Here is a 16,148-nt window from a genome sequence, read left to right on the forward strand (position 1 = left end):
CTCTTTCTTTCAATCTCTATCAACAATTCAATCACTCTTCTTCAATCAATCACCACATGTGGAAGAAGAAAGATCAGATGAAATCTCTTTCAATTTGCCTCGCCAGCATCGATTGATGGAAAGGGGGGGTACCTGATTGAAGAGGAAAAACAAAATAAAAAATACAAGCAGGGCAGAGAAGCGGTTCAGACGAAGATGCTACGACGCAGCTGCTGACAGCAATAAAAAACAAACAATAATAGCGTAGTACAATACGACCGAAGCAGATGGCCAGTGCTGTTTTGGAGTGGGTGTGTGCTTAGATGTGTGTGTGCTGCTGGGCCGTCACCACCCCAATGTCCTCTCGTTACACATCAAAATAGATGAAATTCTGGCTGCTTTAGGGCCAGCCCTGCAGGCCCAAAACAGTAAGTGACACAAGGGACACCAAACAAAAAACTCCAAAAAGCCAAAAAAAACTCCAAAACACTTTGTCTCCCCTTAATTCCATCGGAACTGCTGCTCTCTCTGATGAGGCAAGAAAACGAGAAGACGAAGAAGAAGACGACGAAGACGAAGCAGATGAAAGAGAAGAGGGGGAAGACGTCCCGTTCCGGCATGTGCGGAATGTAGAGGCGCGTATGTGGTGGTGCGAGGGTCCTATGCTTGAATATATAAAAAAAAATGTGTGTGATTTGTACACTGTGTGCTGGTTAGGGTTGGCGGTTAGCTCGTGCCGTTGGTAGCCAGCTCCGTGTCCGATGCTATCCTCTGTTTGTTCTTCCTCTTCTTCGTCTTCGGCTTCTTCGTTTGCTTCTCGTCCAGCTTCTTCCCCTTCTTTTGCTTCTTCGCCTTCTTCTTCTTCTTGTCCGACTTCTTCGGTGCCTTCTGCAGCGTTTGGAGTTCTTCTTCTTCTTCTTCGCTGCCGCTCCCACTGCGGCTGCTGCTGGGGGTGGAGGTCGTGCGCTCGCCGTTGGTGCGGTCCACCTCGTCGTCCGAACTCAAGTCTGACGAACTCGAGCCGCTCTCGATTTGGATCTCCCTCAGGCCGTAGTCGTCGTTGTTGACACCATCATCATCGTCATCATCGTCGTCCTTAACGTCGGCCTTCTGCTTGCCCTTGCTCTTCTTCTTCTGGTCCTCCTCCTCCTCCCCTGCGAGCCCTGCCGTCGCTGCAGCGCTCCCTCGCCGCCTCGCCGCCGCCGCCATCTGGTCTGTGGTCAAAAGCAGATGGATGTATTCGGGGTTGTCCTTCGCCCACGCCTCGAACTCGTCTGTGTTTTGTCAACCGCACACGCACACGCACGCACCACCGCACACACGTGAAGCGGATTTTGAGTATTATCGAAAGGGGGCAGTGGCTCTATCGTCGTCGTCTCCAATCGCCATCGGCGGGCTGGGTGGTGTACCGAAGGTCATGGTGTCGGGGGTCTTGAGGTCGCCCACCTTCGACAAGATGCCGTCGATCTGTTCGTCGGTGAGGCACTCGAAGAGGCCCCTCAACGTCTCCCTGGCGACAGTTGTGAGCGCTCCGGGGGGCGGGGGCAAGGTGGGTTGATCGTGTGCCGTGGTACACAAAGAAGGCGGTGACCCGCTGGCGGGCAGACATACCTTGCGTGGCTCAGGGTGAAGTGGTCTCCTCCTTCGCCGGCAAAGAGCGCGAAGACGTCGGTCAGGGCGCGAGGCTTGAGGACCTTCCAGAGCGTTGCCATACCTGCGCACGCGCGATCGGAGAGAGAGAAGCAGCAACGAACGCGATCGTAAAGATAGATAGGTCAGCAACCACCCTCCACACCCGAGTGCGTGTGCCCGTGACGACATGGCAATGAATGTGTACCGGTGATGTACTCTCGAAAGTTGATGCGGCCGTCGCCGTCGATGTCCAGGAAGGCAAAGAGGCGCGACGTGATGTCGGCATCGGGCAGGTACAACACACTACGTACGAATGGATGTACGGCCGCGGGCACAGGCGTCAGCCAATCAGCCCGGCATGTCCCAAGACACAAAGACTACCGCGGGTACAGGGAAGGAAGGCGCCTACCTGCAGAACTCCTGGAAGGAGACCTCGCCCGAACGGTCTGTGTCCATCGCAATGAACTGTGTGTGCAAACCCGTCGTAACAAATTGTGAGACGACAACGACAACAGCGATGATCGAATCGTATGTGTGAGGTGGCGAGAGACGGTAGTTATATAGATATTTGGACTTTCTATATAAAAGCAATATATTACCTTGTCGAGGCAGCGGGTGAGCGTGTTCTTGTTGAGCTCGAGTATCTCGAAATGGTCGAGCAGCTTGCGCGTCTCCAAAAGCACCTGCATCCGGATCGACGATTGCGCCGAGAAGAGAGAAGAAGGTCAGCTTCGCGCTCGGTGGAAGTGGGAAGCTGATGATAGGATTAACGGCGGACCTTCTCGTGGGGATATCTTCTTCGCAGCGCGTGGTGCAACAGGATGACGTCCTCGTAGGAGTGTTCGGTCGCCTGAATCCCAGAAGTGGCCAACTCATCGGCCTGCGCCCGGGCAGCGGAGGTCAATCGAGAAGACGACGATGGCGCGGATTGCGTACGTGAGAAGAAGACAAAGCAGACGAAAGGCAATGGCTGCTATTCTCGTAGGTGCGTTAGGTCTCACGTACCATGGCTTGTCGCACATTTCGGGCGTAGAGCTTGGGGTCGTTCTGCTCCTCTTCGCTCGGATAGTAGACGGGCAGGTAGGTGACGTTCATCTTGTTGTGAAACTGTGACGTAGGGCAGCAACAGAAGCAGCAGGTACACAGAACAGCATGAGCACAACGACACGACACGACACGACACGACACGACACGACACGACACGACACGACACGACACGACACGACACGACACGACACGACACGACACGACACGACACGACACGACACGACACGACCAACGACACGACCAACGACACGACACGACCAACGAGACGACACGACACGACACGACCAACGACACGACACGACCAACGACACACACGACACGACACGACCAACGACACGACACGCGCACATGGCGGTACCTGGCACAGAGTTCGCACGAGGAGCGAGAACTTCTTGGTGCCGGGAGCCGGGGACACATCGTGGTGCTTGTAGGGAAGCGTCACGGCCACCGGCTGAATTGGAACACCTTCGCCCGTTGGTAAAGTAGGAGGAAAGCGAAAGCGAAAGAGAAAGAGGTCGCGTTAGTTCTGTGGCAGTGGTGCGCGCGGGTGGTGAGAATGATACCAGGGTTGAAGGCGCCCAGCTTGAAGGAGATGAAACCCTGCGCCGACGAGTTGCCGCCCTCGGCAAAGAGGAACAGCGGAGGCCACACGCCTTTGTCGGTCCTGCTCGCTTTCCTCCTCTTCTTTCCCTTCTTCTTCTTCTTCTTCTTGCCGCCGTCGTGGTCGACGCCGTTCTCTTCCTCCCTCGGTGTTCCGTCGGGCGAAATGTCGACATGCTGTTCCTGCTCCTCTTCTTCGTCGCCCATCAGCCCATTGTCGTCCTGCGGGCTGGCCTTGGATTTCTGCTTTCGCTGCTGCTGCTTGGCCGCCTTCTTCGCCCGCTTGTTGCTCGCGCGCTCTTCGTATCGCTGCCGCTGCAGGTCGTCGGCGTCGGCGTCCTTCTTGCTGCGCTGCTTCAGCCTCTCGTAGCGCGTCGACACTCGCTCGTAGATTTCCTCGGCCGCCTCCTTTCGCGATTCAGGCGAGCTGCGCTTCACAAAGATCGTTTGAATCGCCTACACGCACGCGGTTCAGCACATAGTCAAACGTGCGTGTGCGCGTGTGTGTGTGTGTGCGTGTGTGTGGTCGGGCGTGTGCGGTCGGGCGTGAGCGATACCTTGGCGTAGGTGCCGTAGAGAGGCACTTTCTTGACGTCTTCCTTTCCCACAACGCTGGGCACATACACGTGCAGCAACCTGGCGGAGGTGGAGGTGAATTGAGCGCCCGGCCACTCGAGTGGAGCGGCGGCTTCGGCCGAAATGGAAACGGAGGGAGACGCGTGCGTACCATAGGTGCTCGAACCAGGAGGGGTGGTTGGAGATGACGATCGGGGCCTCGGCGGAGGCCTCGCCCTTGGTCTTGACCCACTGGTACCCGAGCAGGAAGAGCAGCACGCGCGAGCCGTACTTCACGGTCGGGTAGAGCACGCCCTTGCGCCAGGATGTGAGTGGCTTCTCCTTCAGCTTCTCATCCGACAGGCCTGCACGACACACACCCACACGCACACGCACACGCACGACACACATGGTGAGTTGAGGACAAATGCAGAGCAGGGGTGTGAGTTGCGTACCGATGATGGAGAGACTGGTGAGGCCGTACAGGCCCAGCAACAAGGGACCCAGGCCCAAGCAGCGCAGAGGCAACACCGTGCAGCCACCCACCACAAGCTGGTGGTGCCCAATCAAACGATTTACATCAAAGAATGCCGAAGGCGAAGACTACAGACACGTGGGACGTACTTTGACTTTTTCTAAGAGCGAAGTTTTAGTAGTGCGATTAACGAAGGGATTGTAATCCGAGATGTGCTTGAGGGCTTCCTCGCGCCTCTCACGCAGCATGGCAAACATGGCCTCGTCAATGTAAAGATCGCCAGCGTCCACATCTGGATCTACATCGGCTTCATTTCTAGATGCGCCGCCTTCCTGCTGCGCACTCGAAGACTGAGAAGATGAGGACGATCTGCTACTCATCCTCTTCTCTTTCTCTACTCCAGATGTGCCGCGTGTAGCAGGTTCAATCGCTGATTTTGAGATGTTTGCCGGCTCACGTTTTCGGCGCCAAAGTGGGCTAAAATCGCCGACTCGCCAGATCACCCCAACGGTCGTATTGAGGCCACCAAGTTCTGGAAGGGCACGTGGTGTGGCCAATGTCCGGTCGTGTGTATGCTTCATCAACATCATCAACAACGAACAAGGCGCTCATTCATCGCTGAAGAAGCCCGCCCACCCGTCTTTCTCCTCCTTTTGCTTCTTCTCCTTCTTGTTGCCGCCGGTGCTGTTCGTCTGCTGGGCCAGCAACTGCTGCTTCTCCGCCGTCTTGTCGTTGTTCTGCTTCTTCTTCTTGTTGAGCTTGGCCTCCTGAGCCTCCTTGACCTGCTGCTTCTGCTTGGGCGTCTCTGCTCGCTTGTTGCTCCGCGTGGCCGAGATCACGTCCATGATGAAGCCCAGCGACGTGTCGCCACTCGCCTCCTTCTCCTCCCGTCTTGGCTTCTTGTTCTGGTTCTTCTTCTTCTTCGTCGGCTGGTTGCTCTTCTTGATCTTGTTCGTCTCTTCTCCATCGCCATCATCATCTCGCCTTCGCTTCTTGCTGCTGCTGCTGTCGGCATCATCGCCGCCGTAGCCCAACAGCTCCATCATCTGCGACTCCACAGCGTCGAGCTGCTTGCGCTTGCCCGCCTTCGTCTTCGACTTCTTCGCCTCTTCATCTTCTTCGTCTTCATCCTCGTCGTCTTCTTCCTCTTCGCCCTCTTCTTTTTGCCTCTTGGCTGCTCTCCGGAGCTCCTCCTTGAGCGCTGCCGACCCGTACTTGTCCACCACGAATCCCCCGATCTCCTTCTTCTTCTTTTTCTCCGGCTTCTCTGCTGTGTGCGGACCCCAGTTGAGTCGCACCGCACACGCTGAACACGTCACACGACACACACACACGACACACACACACGACACACACGCACACAACGCGGGTAGCGCACAGACCTTGGTCGGGCGAGGCGAGCTCGACGGCCTTGGCGGAGGGCAGGAGGTCGTCGTCCTGGTCATTGAGGATGTCCTCGAACATCTTTCGCTTCTTGTCGATGGAAGCCGCCTTCTCCGTCCACGCCTCCTTCTTCATCTTGTACGCACCGATCTTGCACTGCACACCCGCGCCATACACGTCAGCACCGCCGTGTTGCGTGTTGCGTGTTGCGTGTTGCGTGTTGCGTGTTGCGTGTTGCGTGTTGCGTGTTGCGTGTTGCGTGTTGCGTGTTGCGTGTTGCGTGTTGCGTGTTGCGTGTGGTACCTTGATGAGTACGGCCTTGCCGTACTTCTCGGCGTCGAGCTTCTTCTCGTCCACCACCAACTCGTCCGCAATCATCGCCTGAAAAAACAACAGACAATCCAGTTAGTCTACGGCTGTGTGTATGGTGCGTGCGTGCAACGCACCTTGACGTTGACGTCGGCCGCCTTGTAGCACTTCTCCACGATGTGGCTGCCGCATCGGTCCACGGCCAGCTTGCCGTACACGCCGTGCATGGTCCTGATGAGCTTCAGCTTGTGCTTCACCGGCGCCGCACACGACTCATCGAGATACGCCTAGCCACGCGTGTCGTGCGTCGTTAGCAAACAACACACACCGAACACGTGCGTGCGGTCATGCCCGGAACGTACCTCGACAACGCGACTGGCCGCCGAGTCGAGACCCATGGTCAACAGGTACTCCGTGTCCAGGGCCAGGAAACTAAGTAATATTGGTCGGGTGAGCAGTGGGGTCAGTTACACCGTGCGTTGTATATGCGTGTGTCGTGTGTCGTGCGGTCGTGCGGTCGTGCGGCGCGCGAGGGGTACCTGTTGAGCAGGAAGTCTACGCAGTCAAAGGGGAACAGCATGAGGCTCTGCACCAGGCGACAGCCGATCGGCGAGAACGGACTCACGGCCCTCTTGCCGCTGCCCCCCGATCACACCACATATTGAGGTCAGGTGGACCACCTTCTAACGAACGACACACAATACGACACACACGCCACACAGCACGAGACACGGTACCTTTTCTTCTTTTTGCCGAATGCGGGCTTGGTGGGGGCGTCGCGCACAACGGACTTGACCTCGAGGAGGCCCTTGAGGTCGAACACGCGGCCGCTCTCCTTCTCGCTTTCCTTCTTGGCCGCCTTCTTGGCCCCCTTTCCGCCGGCGGCCTCCGACTCCGCCTCGGCCACCGCCGCCGGCTGCTCGCCCTCCACCATGAACACGTCGCGGATGCTCTGTGCCCGAACCCAGGGATGTGAGTGCGTGCGTGCGTGTGCGGTGTGTGCGCGTGCGCGTGCGGTGTCTTGTGTGCGCACCGTGCAGAGTGCTCGCTTGTCCTTCTTGGGGATGTCGGTGAACTTGGTGAACGCCTCGACGAGCTTCAACATCACACTCGCCTTACCCGAATCTGGGGGTAAACATTCGTCGGTGTGTGCGATCAGCAAACATTCGTGGCACGCGACACACACACACACACCAGAGAGAGAGAGAGAGAGAGAGGAGGGAACGGCGGGTGGAGAGGGGGGGGGGTACTGAAGAGAGACTTGACGTTGTGGGGGCTCTCCATGAGTTCCTCGAAAATGAGCTTCGGCTGGGCGTGGTGCCGCGCGCTCGCGATCAACTGAATGAAATCAAATAAAAAGCAAAAAAAAAAAGAGAGGAGAGAATGTCAGCAATGTGTTGCATGTTGTGTGTCGTGTCGCGTGTGTCGTGTCGCGTGGTGCTGATGGCTGACCTGCTGGACGACGTAGTTGGCCGAGGCGTCCTTGCCGTACTCGACGATGTTGTGACGGAAGAAGTCCGAGTAGATGCGCACGTAGGTCTCCGGCGAGCAGAGCTGGAGGGCCTTCTCGATGAAGTGGCTGGCGATGGGGTGGCGCAGGGCCTTGCCCACGTGCTTGAGGGTGGCCGCCGAGTCCTTGGAGTCCAGCATCAGCATCTGCGCGATCAACGCCTCCATCCGCTCCGGGTCCAGCTGCTTCAACACCGCCAAGATCGTCTACGCGCGCGTAGAGCAATGAAATTGCATTTTAGTAAATTGAATATGCCAATTGATAAATCAGGAATATATTAACCTGTTATCAATTAATATTGACAAAGGAGAGCAAAATAGAATTTAACAAAGGAAATAATTGAATATAAATAAACAAATATGAAAATATCTGTTTACCTGAATGGTGGGGCAGGCGCAGCGGTGGAAGATGATGTCCTGGGCCTGGTGCTTGTCGTCCTGCAGCTGCAGCAAGATGGCCTCTATCACCTCCTTGGCCTTCTCCAGCAGCTTCTTCGGCACCTGCGCCGCCAGCAACCAACCAACCAACCCAGCGTCAGCCAACTCCTTCATCTGCGTGTGCGGTGTGTTCGTGCGTGCGTGTGCGTGTGCGTGCGCGTGTGCGGTTAAAACAACCTTCTTGGGGGCGACTGACTGTGCGTCGTCCTTCTCCTGCTCGGTCTTGGGCTCGCTGGGCGGGAGGCCCGCGAGGACGCGCAGCAGGGTGCGCACGACGTGGGTCGAGTAGTTGTCGGTCGTGAGCGCGCCCAGCTCGGGCGCCAGCTCGTCGCACACGCCGAGCAGCGTGTCGACGCACGACGGGATCTTCTCCTTGGCCTCCTCGCCCTCACCGTCGTCCAGCTCCTCGTCGGCGTCGGCGTCTTCGTCGCCCAGGAACTTGCCGAACAGGCCGATCACCTTCTCGAAGATGTGCGAGCCCGCGCAATCCGTGCTGAGTCTCACGTAGCTGGACAACACCAACAAACGGTCATCAGCGACACGACACACGACACACGACACGCACGAGTGGTGAGGTACCGTTGGCGGAGGTGGAAGAGGAAGGCGCGCAGTTTGTAGGGGGAGAAGAGGGGCAGGAAGCCCTCGAGCGTGCGCGTCACGCCTGAGTGGGTGGCGATGTTGAGCTCCTTGTGCCGCAGCTCCGAGAACACATTGTTCAGCAAAATCTGCCGCTCTACAACGCAACGGATAGAATTCGTGAGCATCTCCAATTTTTTTAAAAAAATCATTGCGAGATTAAATTAATTGAACAATAGGAAGTGAATCAATTAGATAAGTAAAATCGAACTTGCAGATGGAAGCGGAGAAAATTGGGTTAGCCACCTTCTTCATCTTCGAACTCGTTTTTGTCGATGATGCCCTTGACGTGTTGAAGATAGCTCCGGAGCTCGTTGTCAACGAGCCGATGCGGATTCCTTTCCATCTCTGCTGTCCGCTCCGTCTCGATCTCACGTAAGAAGGAGAAAGAAAAGAGAAGTTTTGGTCTTCTTCTTTTCTTCCTTTTTCTTTGTTTTCATTTTTTTTGTGTCTTTACTGCTTTTTTTAACGCGCCACAGGGTCCACCACGGCGCTCACACAGCCTGGCCAGGTCGCAGCTTGGCCTGGGTGACCTCGGTGGGTGCGACGCCGGCCTGGTGCATCTTGGCCACCACACGCTGGCCTCGTGCTGAGTCGCCGGCGCCGATGCAGAACCCGAGCAGCGTGTTGAAGCTCTTGGCCGTGAGGCGGTCGTGCTGCAGCGCCGAAGTGGGCTGGCGCGCTGCGAGCGAGTCGAGAACGGCCTCGGCCTTGTCGAGCCGGCCGTTGCGGGCCAGCGCCTCGATGAGCGACGTGAAGTTGTTGGTATTCGGGTGGAGGCCGTGGAGCGGAGTCATGGCGTCGAACTGGCGCTCGGCCTCGTGCGGCAGGCCGGCAAATCCCGCCGCATCGATGACGACGCTGAACGTGGCGTGGGTTGGATGCACGCCCGCCTGCTTCATGTGGTCCACAGTGCGCAGCACCTGGTGATAGGCCGCAACAGGGTCGGTGGCCATGCGCTGTTCGGCGTCCATCAACATCTGAGGTCACCCACCAACCACCCATCATCGATGGTGCACCACCGGGTTGGTCAGTTGTTTGCTACCCTTGGGGGGGGGAGGAGGGCATTGGCTCATCAGAATTGAGCCGGCAGTGGGGATGTGTGTACGGTGTGGATCTCGGCATTAGGCGAGAGACCAAACTCTGTGCTCATCTCTTGCAGTCTGCGCCTGGCCTGCATGTGCGCAGCACATTATTATTATTATTATTGTTATTATTGTTGTTAATTATTGGTCGGCCACAGACAATGACCGCGGGATGTTCGTTCGTTTGTTTGATTGGTGGTGGTGGCGGTGGGGGGGGGGAAGGGGTTACGGACTGTTTCGAGATCGCCCACGAGGGCGTGGCCGTGGATGAGTGCGCCAAAGGTCGTGGCGTCTGGTCGCACGGCCTGCTGCACCATTTGGTTCGAAACAGCTCCTGCGCCTGGTCCATGTGGCGGCGGCGGCCTCTTCTGGCTTTGGCCAGGCTGCTGATCACTGTGCTGTAGGCTCACCACATCTGGTCGCACACCCTGCACAACCAAGTCAAAAACTGTTGAGGGACAGGGACCACACACACACACACAGAGAGAGAGAGATGCAGAGAGGGGCAGAGAGGTGAGCACCTTGTGGGTCATCTCGTGCAGAAGCTCGAGAGCCCTTCGGGCCGCGCCGCCACCTCGTTTGAGGGCACTGTAGCTGATGAGGTCGGGCTTGAGGCGGCCCACGGTGGTGATCTTGGCGAACCAGTGCTCGGCTTTGTCCACTCGTCCTGCCTCTGCAAAACCGCTGATGAGGCGCTGAAGCAGTAAAGGTTGGGCACCACGCCCAGCTGGGCCATCTGGCCAAAGTGGCGCTCGGCGTCGTCGACCCGGCCCGCAGTGCCCAGCGCGGCGATGACCGCGCTGAAGCAGTGGGTGTTGGGCACCACGCCCAGCTGGGCCATCTGGGCAAAGTGGCGCTCGGCGTCGTCGACCCGGCCCGCAGTGCCCAGCGCGGCGATGAGCGCACTGAAGCAGTGGGTGTTGGGTGTGAGTCCGCTGCGCTCGATCTCGGCGAAGTAGTGGAGCGCTTTGTCCGGTTGGCGAGCCTTGCCCAGCACCTGGAGCAGGCCGCTGAACACAAACAGGTTGGGCGTCTGCGCCAACCACCACCACCACCACAGCACCACCACAGCACAGCACAGACAAGGACGTCACCGGTTTGGGAGGGGCGCGCATGGTGGGCTGTTCTTTCTTCTTTCACCACCGAAGAAGAGGTGGAGAGGGGTGGTGTGGGGTACGTGGCCGTGGCGAGGCATGAGCTCGACCAGCTCGACGGCCGTCTCCCACTGTCGCGCCAAAAAGAGGCAGCACGGCGCTCACAGCAGAGGGGTCGAATTGGCGCGTGCGCTTGAGCGTGGCCACCAGCGCATCGACCTCGCCAATCGCGCCTGGTGGCGTGGCGTGGCGTGGCATGGCATGGCGGCCGGTCAGCTGACCCCAAATTGGGTGAACCTTCACAAAATGAGGAGGGGGGGGAAGCGGAACCGGAGCGCTTGATGCGCTGGACCGTCTGCTGCACGTCGCTCGGCGAAGGCTGCTTTCTCTGCTGCGGGCTCGCCGCGGCGGTGCCGGTGGTGGTAGTGTTGGGAGGGCGCCTGCCGCGGTTGTCGCCCTGAGTCGGAGGCGAGCTTCGGCGGTTTTGGTGGTGTTGCGGCGCTGCTGCTGCTGCTGCCGGCGAGGGCGGTGGTCTCGCTGCAGGTGCGCGAGTGGTGGTGGCGGTGGTGGAAAACATGGTGGGGGCCAAGAAGTGTGAGCCGCGAGCAGCAACGCGACGCTGGCATCGCGAGCGAAGAAGACAAAGAAGAAGGTCTGCCTCTGTTGCTACCTCACTAAGGATGGCCACACAGTACTCTCTGTGTGCAGGTTGCTGGTGGTGCCATCAAGGGAGATGCACCCTGAACTTGTGGTCATTTGAAATGAGAGGTCCAGTCATTTTGAAAAGTGATTTTGTTTGTGAGTTTAACCTCATAAAAATAGTTTTGACAACACAAAAATGGTTTTATTTTAAGAATAGCAAGACAAAATTGAGAGCAGATCTTGAGATATGGCAGATTAAAATACCATCATGAGAGATATGATGCTGTAACTGGGCCATCAAGTCAAGGTCTGGAATGACCAATTTCTATCATGTTTTGGTACACTTACTTTATCAAGTACATGTATGCAATGACTACACACGTTTTTTTGGTCCTTTCCTGAATGGCTGGCAGAAAACACACAGAAACCATAAAAGGAAAATCATGGCTGCTGGTTGATTTCAAATTGTTGCAGCATTCATCTTCACATGATTTGTGGGGCAAGGAGGAGATAAAGTGCTGCTTAGCAAACATTCTATTGCCAAGGAGTGAGGCTGGGTTCCAGCTACTGTTGTTGGCTGTCACCATTGCAATCACCCCTGTGAGCAATCAGAATTGCTGCCACACCTGTTTCCACCAGCTTACTCTGCATCTGTATGGGGAGTAAAAGCTAGACAATACATGTGTCACCCTCTCATGAAAGTACTTTTGTTCTTCTCAGCTGTGAGTGCCTCCCCTTGGTGCTTACCATCTCCTTTGAGCTGCTCTATGGGAGTTGAGTGTGTGTATGTGTGTGGAGGTCTAATCCCAACCTCTTCTTCTCTTCTTTTTCTTTTCATCTTCAAACCACACACAGGAGTGTGATGGATTAGCCATGCAGCAGATCAACGTTGTGAATGGACAATTCTATTGTGTGGTTGTGTGTGTTGGGTTGAGGCAGGCTCCAGTTTTTCCTATGTACGTTTTATTTCAGCGCTTGATGGTGGAAGGATGCCAACAAGGAGAAAGACAACCATGCATCTCCAATCGGTCAGCGGAGGGCGAAGCCAACGAGGCCAAGGTCCAGCGCCTTGAGCAGGCCTACCCGCATCTTCTCCTTCGACGAATACACCGGGAAGTCCACCCGGTTGAAGCTGCAGAGAGAAGGCCACACGACCACCATCATCAGCAACCCAAGGGTGTTCCAGTGCAACACTTGAGAAAAAGAAGATGGCCGGCACTGTACCATGTGTGCCCATAGGGGAAGCTATCCTTCTTGAGACCGCGCACGAGGGCCACCGTGAAGCGTGGATGCAGGTATTGGAACGAAACAGGTACCTGTTGACGGGAGGGCGGGTGAGATGATGGTGGTGGGGGGGTGGGTGGGTGGGTGCGAGTGTGGGAGGAGGTGTGGTAGTACCTGGGCTGAGCCGGTGACAAACTGGAGCACTTGGCCTCTCTGAGTGTTGTTGAAGTCCTCCGTCAAAATTTCCCAAAACCAATCCTCTTGCACCTTATCCTCGTCCCGCCGATACCCTGATAGTAATCACGAGAGAGACGAAGGAAACATTGAGAGACGAAGGCGCAGAAAGCAAGAAGGTGACGGATTTGTGCTACCGATCATGACGGCGTGCTTTCGCCAATCATCGACGTTGATTTCGCCCAGCCCGCAGAGGATCTGCTCGAGCTCGAATTCGTTGAACAGGGAGATCACCTGAACCGGCACCTACACAACGATGCCCATCAACAAAATTAAATATATATTGTTACAAAATAAAAATAACGATCAGTGCGGTCACCGCAAGGTAGCTCACGCACCGCCCCAGCCGGGTGCAACGTACCACTTCGTAGAACCCTTGGAGTAAATGTACAAGTTGGGGTGCCACGGAGTCGAGCATGCGCCAGCTGCTGTACAGGGAGATCCATTCAATGAGGTTGTCCCGCGTGACGGGTATGTCCTCACCGCCCTCCTTCAGCGGAACCGTCCGCGGCTGGCCAAAGTCGTCGATGTCCGCCGCGAACACCAGATGGCACGATTCCAACGTCTCGTCGTCGAAATCAAGCATCTGTCGTGTACACGCAGCAATGAGTTGGCCAGCAGCACCTTCCTGAAGCCCAAGAAATAAGGATGGGTAGGAGATGGTCCATTACCTGCAACAGTCGCATGTAAATCTGTTTGTCTACAGTCTGGAAGTCCTCAAAGGTGAGCGGTTTGCCTGTGGTTGGGTGAGAAAAACTTGATGAGTTCAAACTGCTTTGAAGTAGTGCGTAATGATTGAATGTGAGTGTGCGCACCCAACAGCAGCTTCCAGATGGCTCGCGTCAAAGGGGCCTTCACCAATCGCTCCTCGATCAACGCCTTGCCGAGGAATCGGCCAAAAAATCGAAAATATTCCAGGTGCAGCTCTAGACGCAGCGGTGTTTGAGGATGAGTACCAGAGCGCACGAAAACGCAGGGCTTGCGAGAAGAGGAGGGGGGGTACCATTGATTGCAGAGGATGGGCTCGGGTGAAAGGTGTTGTTGGGTCCTTGGGGTATGAACAGGTTGGCCCGCGGATCCAGCATCTGCTCGCTGACCAGGTGAAAGAACTCCTTCGTGACGCCGCCCAGGTCCATCGCCTCCTCGCCCAGGAACTTGACAGAAAACGATCCCCTGTTGCCCAAAAACCAAACAACACCCAAGGCGCGTCTGGGTCAGTGTTCGCCATACCTTAACCAAGAGGAAAGCAACGGACAAGCTATACTGACCTGATCTTATTGGGCGCCACTTCACTAAACTGCTTGTAGGCTTGCGAAAGGATGTTGCTGTGTCTGTCAATTCTCACTTTGAACCTGTCCCAACAACAAATCCGCTATCAGCACGCCAAGGCATCACGACCAGGAGAACTTGACATAACAAACAGATAGTTGTGGGACTTACCTGTCCCACGTCTTGATGTTCTTTCTGGCGGTCTGGAGGAAGAGCTTGTGTCTCTCCTTGAGCGGCAGTTGTAGCGCCTCATCTTCCCACAAAAAATCGTGAGGGAGGACGCTGTCTGTGGGAGATTCGCTGGTCAGCGTCTCACCTTCTAGGCATAAAGGCTGAAAGTCTGAACTCTCGAGACTCCAGTCACGGGGTGTACAACGAACCTCGAAAGTTTGCTGGTCGCAGCACCTTTTCGAAATGAACGCGCGAACCAGCTTCGTAAGATCTGTGGGATGGTGGAGCGCTTCGCTGTGTTGCGAACATGTTATACAGGACAGGCCAGAAAGAGGAGAGTTTATAGATCACAGCACACATCACAGGAGGCTGCCTCAGGAAACGTACGATGAACTTGAGTATTTGTTGTGCGAGGACTCGATCATCGCGCCCATTGAACACCCATATCGGCTCCCTCGTGCCGGCCTCGATGAACTTGGTTTTGATCTGTGGCGTAACACAGCGTGCCACGAAAGAAACCGGAATGAGTGCAAAACCGAAGAAGTAAGTACCTTGGGCAGTGCTACTACCATCATGCTCGAGCGTGAAAGGAGAGCAGAGCTCAGAATGGTGGGAAGCAGTACCTTCTGTACAGAGCCGCAAGCGAAGCACTCCCCTCGCGAACCCACCAAGTCCTTCCAGGTTTCCGGGTACGGCTGCAACAGCACTGCTTCTTGGCTGCAAGTGCAGAAGAGTTTAAGATTCCAAACGCGCTCTGCACGCTTTCTCATGTGAGAGGAACAGGGATGCACCTGCATCGATCGCAGCAGAATCGTAGCTTCACGGGACCCTCGTAAGGCTGGGAAGGCCAAAACAGCCGTCCCTCCAATTCTTCGATGGGGTCGGCAAGGAGTTCCAGAGAGGGCGGAGAGGCTGAGGGCGAATTCCCCATCACTATTTGTGCTCAATTCGGACCGGCTGGGGCTGTGCAGTAAATTGATGGATGATTCGATGTGGTTTGTGGCACTACGGGTAATGCCAGATCCCCTCAATACTCGCAGCCTCGTGGTTGAAAGTTGGACGTAGCAGAGGATGGATGCTCCAGAATCGAAGAAAGGATATGCAGGAGAGGGAAGATCGAGGGAGAAAGCGCAGAGCAGCGGTGAAGAGAGAGGAAAAGGAGAAACAACAACCCTCTCGCGCCTTGTAGAACAGAAGCGCGAGTTTCCAGCGAACATCCCTCTTCTCAATCACCATACGAAATTTCAACCTGTGCGACTTTTGTCTCTTAAATTCTTCGTTCTTCTTTTGTAATTGAGTACAGCAGAGGGCAGACAAGAAAGCTCGCCAGTGCAGTGAGGCACTTAGCCGCGCTTGGCGACGCCGCCCTTGGACGAGGGCAGGTACTTCTTCTGCTCCTCGAGCTCCTTCTCCATCCACCAGATGGCACCGTGGCACTTGCCCGGCTTGGCCTTGACCTCGGCCAGGTAGGCCTCGGCCTCCTCCACCTTGCGGCCGGCCTCATCCAGAGCCTCCTCGGCCGCCTGGCGCTGGGCCTCGGCAGCGCGCCTCGACTCCTCGGCGGCGCGTCGGGCAGCCTCCGCGGCCTGCCTGGCGGATTCGGCCTGGCGACGGGCCGCCTCGGCCTGCTCGCGCGCGGCGGCAGCCTCCTGGCGGGCGGCCTCGGCCACCTGCCTGGCAGACTCAGCCTCGCGCCTGGCGGCCTCGGCCTCGTGGCGCGCGGCTTCGGCCACTTGGCGGGCGGCCTCGGCGACCTTGGTGGCGGCCTCGAAGGGGGCGCGCGCCTTCTCGGCGCGCTTGAGCGCGGCCTCGAGCGTGATCTTGGCCTTGCGCAGCGGCAGCGGGTCTTCGGCCAGGTGCTGCGCC

At 56.7% G+C, this 16,148-nt stretch overlaps 5 protein-coding genes across 5 annotated transcripts in view; all 5 read right to left on the reverse strand.

Moving 5' to 3' along the window:
• Positions 1-705: 705 nt before the first annotated feature.
• ACA1_199030 (1acylglycerophosphocholine O-acyltransferase 1, putative) lies at positions 706-4,545 on the reverse strand (the record flags this gene model as incomplete). Its single annotated transcript, XM_004341695.1, has 15 exons — positions 706-913; positions 992-1,253; positions 1,389-1,489; positions 1,591-1,693; positions 1,817-1,914; positions 2,021-2,076; positions 2,211-2,294; positions 2,390-2,491; positions 2,617-2,718; positions 3,017-3,123; positions 3,222-3,714; positions 3,816-3,894; positions 3,986-4,178; positions 4,269-4,365; positions 4,438-4,545. The coding sequence occupies 15 exons, from the start codon at positions 4,543-4,545 to the stop codon at positions 706-708; spliced, it is 2,193 nt and encodes a 730-aa protein (XP_004341743.1).
• A 351-nt stretch (positions 4,546-4,896) lies between these two features.
• ACA1_199040 (Pumiliofamily RNA binding repeat domain containing protein) lies at positions 4,897-8,909 on the reverse strand (the record flags this gene model as incomplete). Its single annotated transcript, XM_004341696.1, has 14 exons — positions 4,897-5,558; positions 5,671-5,827; positions 5,975-6,052; positions 6,118-6,231; positions 6,343-6,412; positions 6,520-6,618; positions 6,718-6,932; positions 7,014-7,105; positions 7,231-7,318; positions 7,433-7,696; positions 7,868-7,990; positions 8,105-8,435; positions 8,507-8,660; positions 8,810-8,909. 14 exons carry the CDS (start codon positions 8,907-8,909, stop codon positions 4,897-4,899), a joined length of 2,547 nt encoding a protein of 848 aa, XP_004341744.1.
• Positions 8,910-9,057: 148 nt separating this feature from the next.
• ACA1_199050 (pentatricopeptide repeat domain containing protein) lies at positions 9,058-11,319 on the reverse strand (the record flags this gene model as incomplete). Its single annotated transcript, XM_004341697.1, has 8 exons — positions 9,058-9,543; positions 9,672-9,737; positions 9,882-10,076; positions 10,170-10,343; positions 10,367-10,681; positions 10,826-10,873; positions 10,899-10,975; positions 11,073-11,319. The coding sequence occupies 8 exons, from the start codon at positions 11,317-11,319 to the stop codon at positions 9,058-9,060; spliced, it is 1,608 nt and encodes a 535-aa protein (XP_004341745.1).
• A 1,094-nt stretch (positions 11,320-12,413) lies between these two features.
• Positions 12,414-15,213, reverse strand: ACA1_199060 (HECTdomain (ubiquitin-transferase) domain containing protein; the record flags this gene model as incomplete). The annotated part of the gene is made up of 14 exons (XM_004341698.1): positions 12,414-12,516; positions 12,609-12,700; positions 12,783-12,898; positions 12,980-13,076; positions 13,204-13,428; positions 13,514-13,578; positions 13,658-13,768; positions 13,846-14,015; positions 14,111-14,194; positions 14,283-14,427; positions 14,492-14,576; positions 14,670-14,768; positions 14,906-14,999; positions 15,074-15,213. The coding sequence occupies 14 exons, from the start codon at positions 15,211-15,213 to the stop codon at positions 12,414-12,416; spliced, it is 1,626 nt and encodes a 541-aa protein (XP_004341746.1).
• Positions 15,214-15,625: 412 nt separating this feature from the next.
• The window catches only part of ACA1_199070 (uncharacterized protein), a gene marked incomplete at both ends in the record, with an annotated part of 597 nt that continues 74 nt past the window's right edge, over positions 15,626-16,148 (reverse strand). The window contains one exon of the mRNA XM_004341699.1: positions 15,626-16,141. Within this exon, the coding sequence (XP_004341747.1) occupies positions 15,626-16,141 (516 nt within the window). The remainder of the gene's footprint in view (positions 16,142-16,148) is intronic.

The sequence above is a fragment of the Acanthamoeba castellanii genome (genome assembly GCF_000313135.1).
Source record: "Acanthamoeba castellanii str. Neff unplaced genomic scaffold scf7180000084753, whole genome shotgun sequence".
NCBI lineage: Eukaryota > Discosea > Longamoebia > Acanthamoebidae > Acanthamoeba > Acanthamoeba castellanii.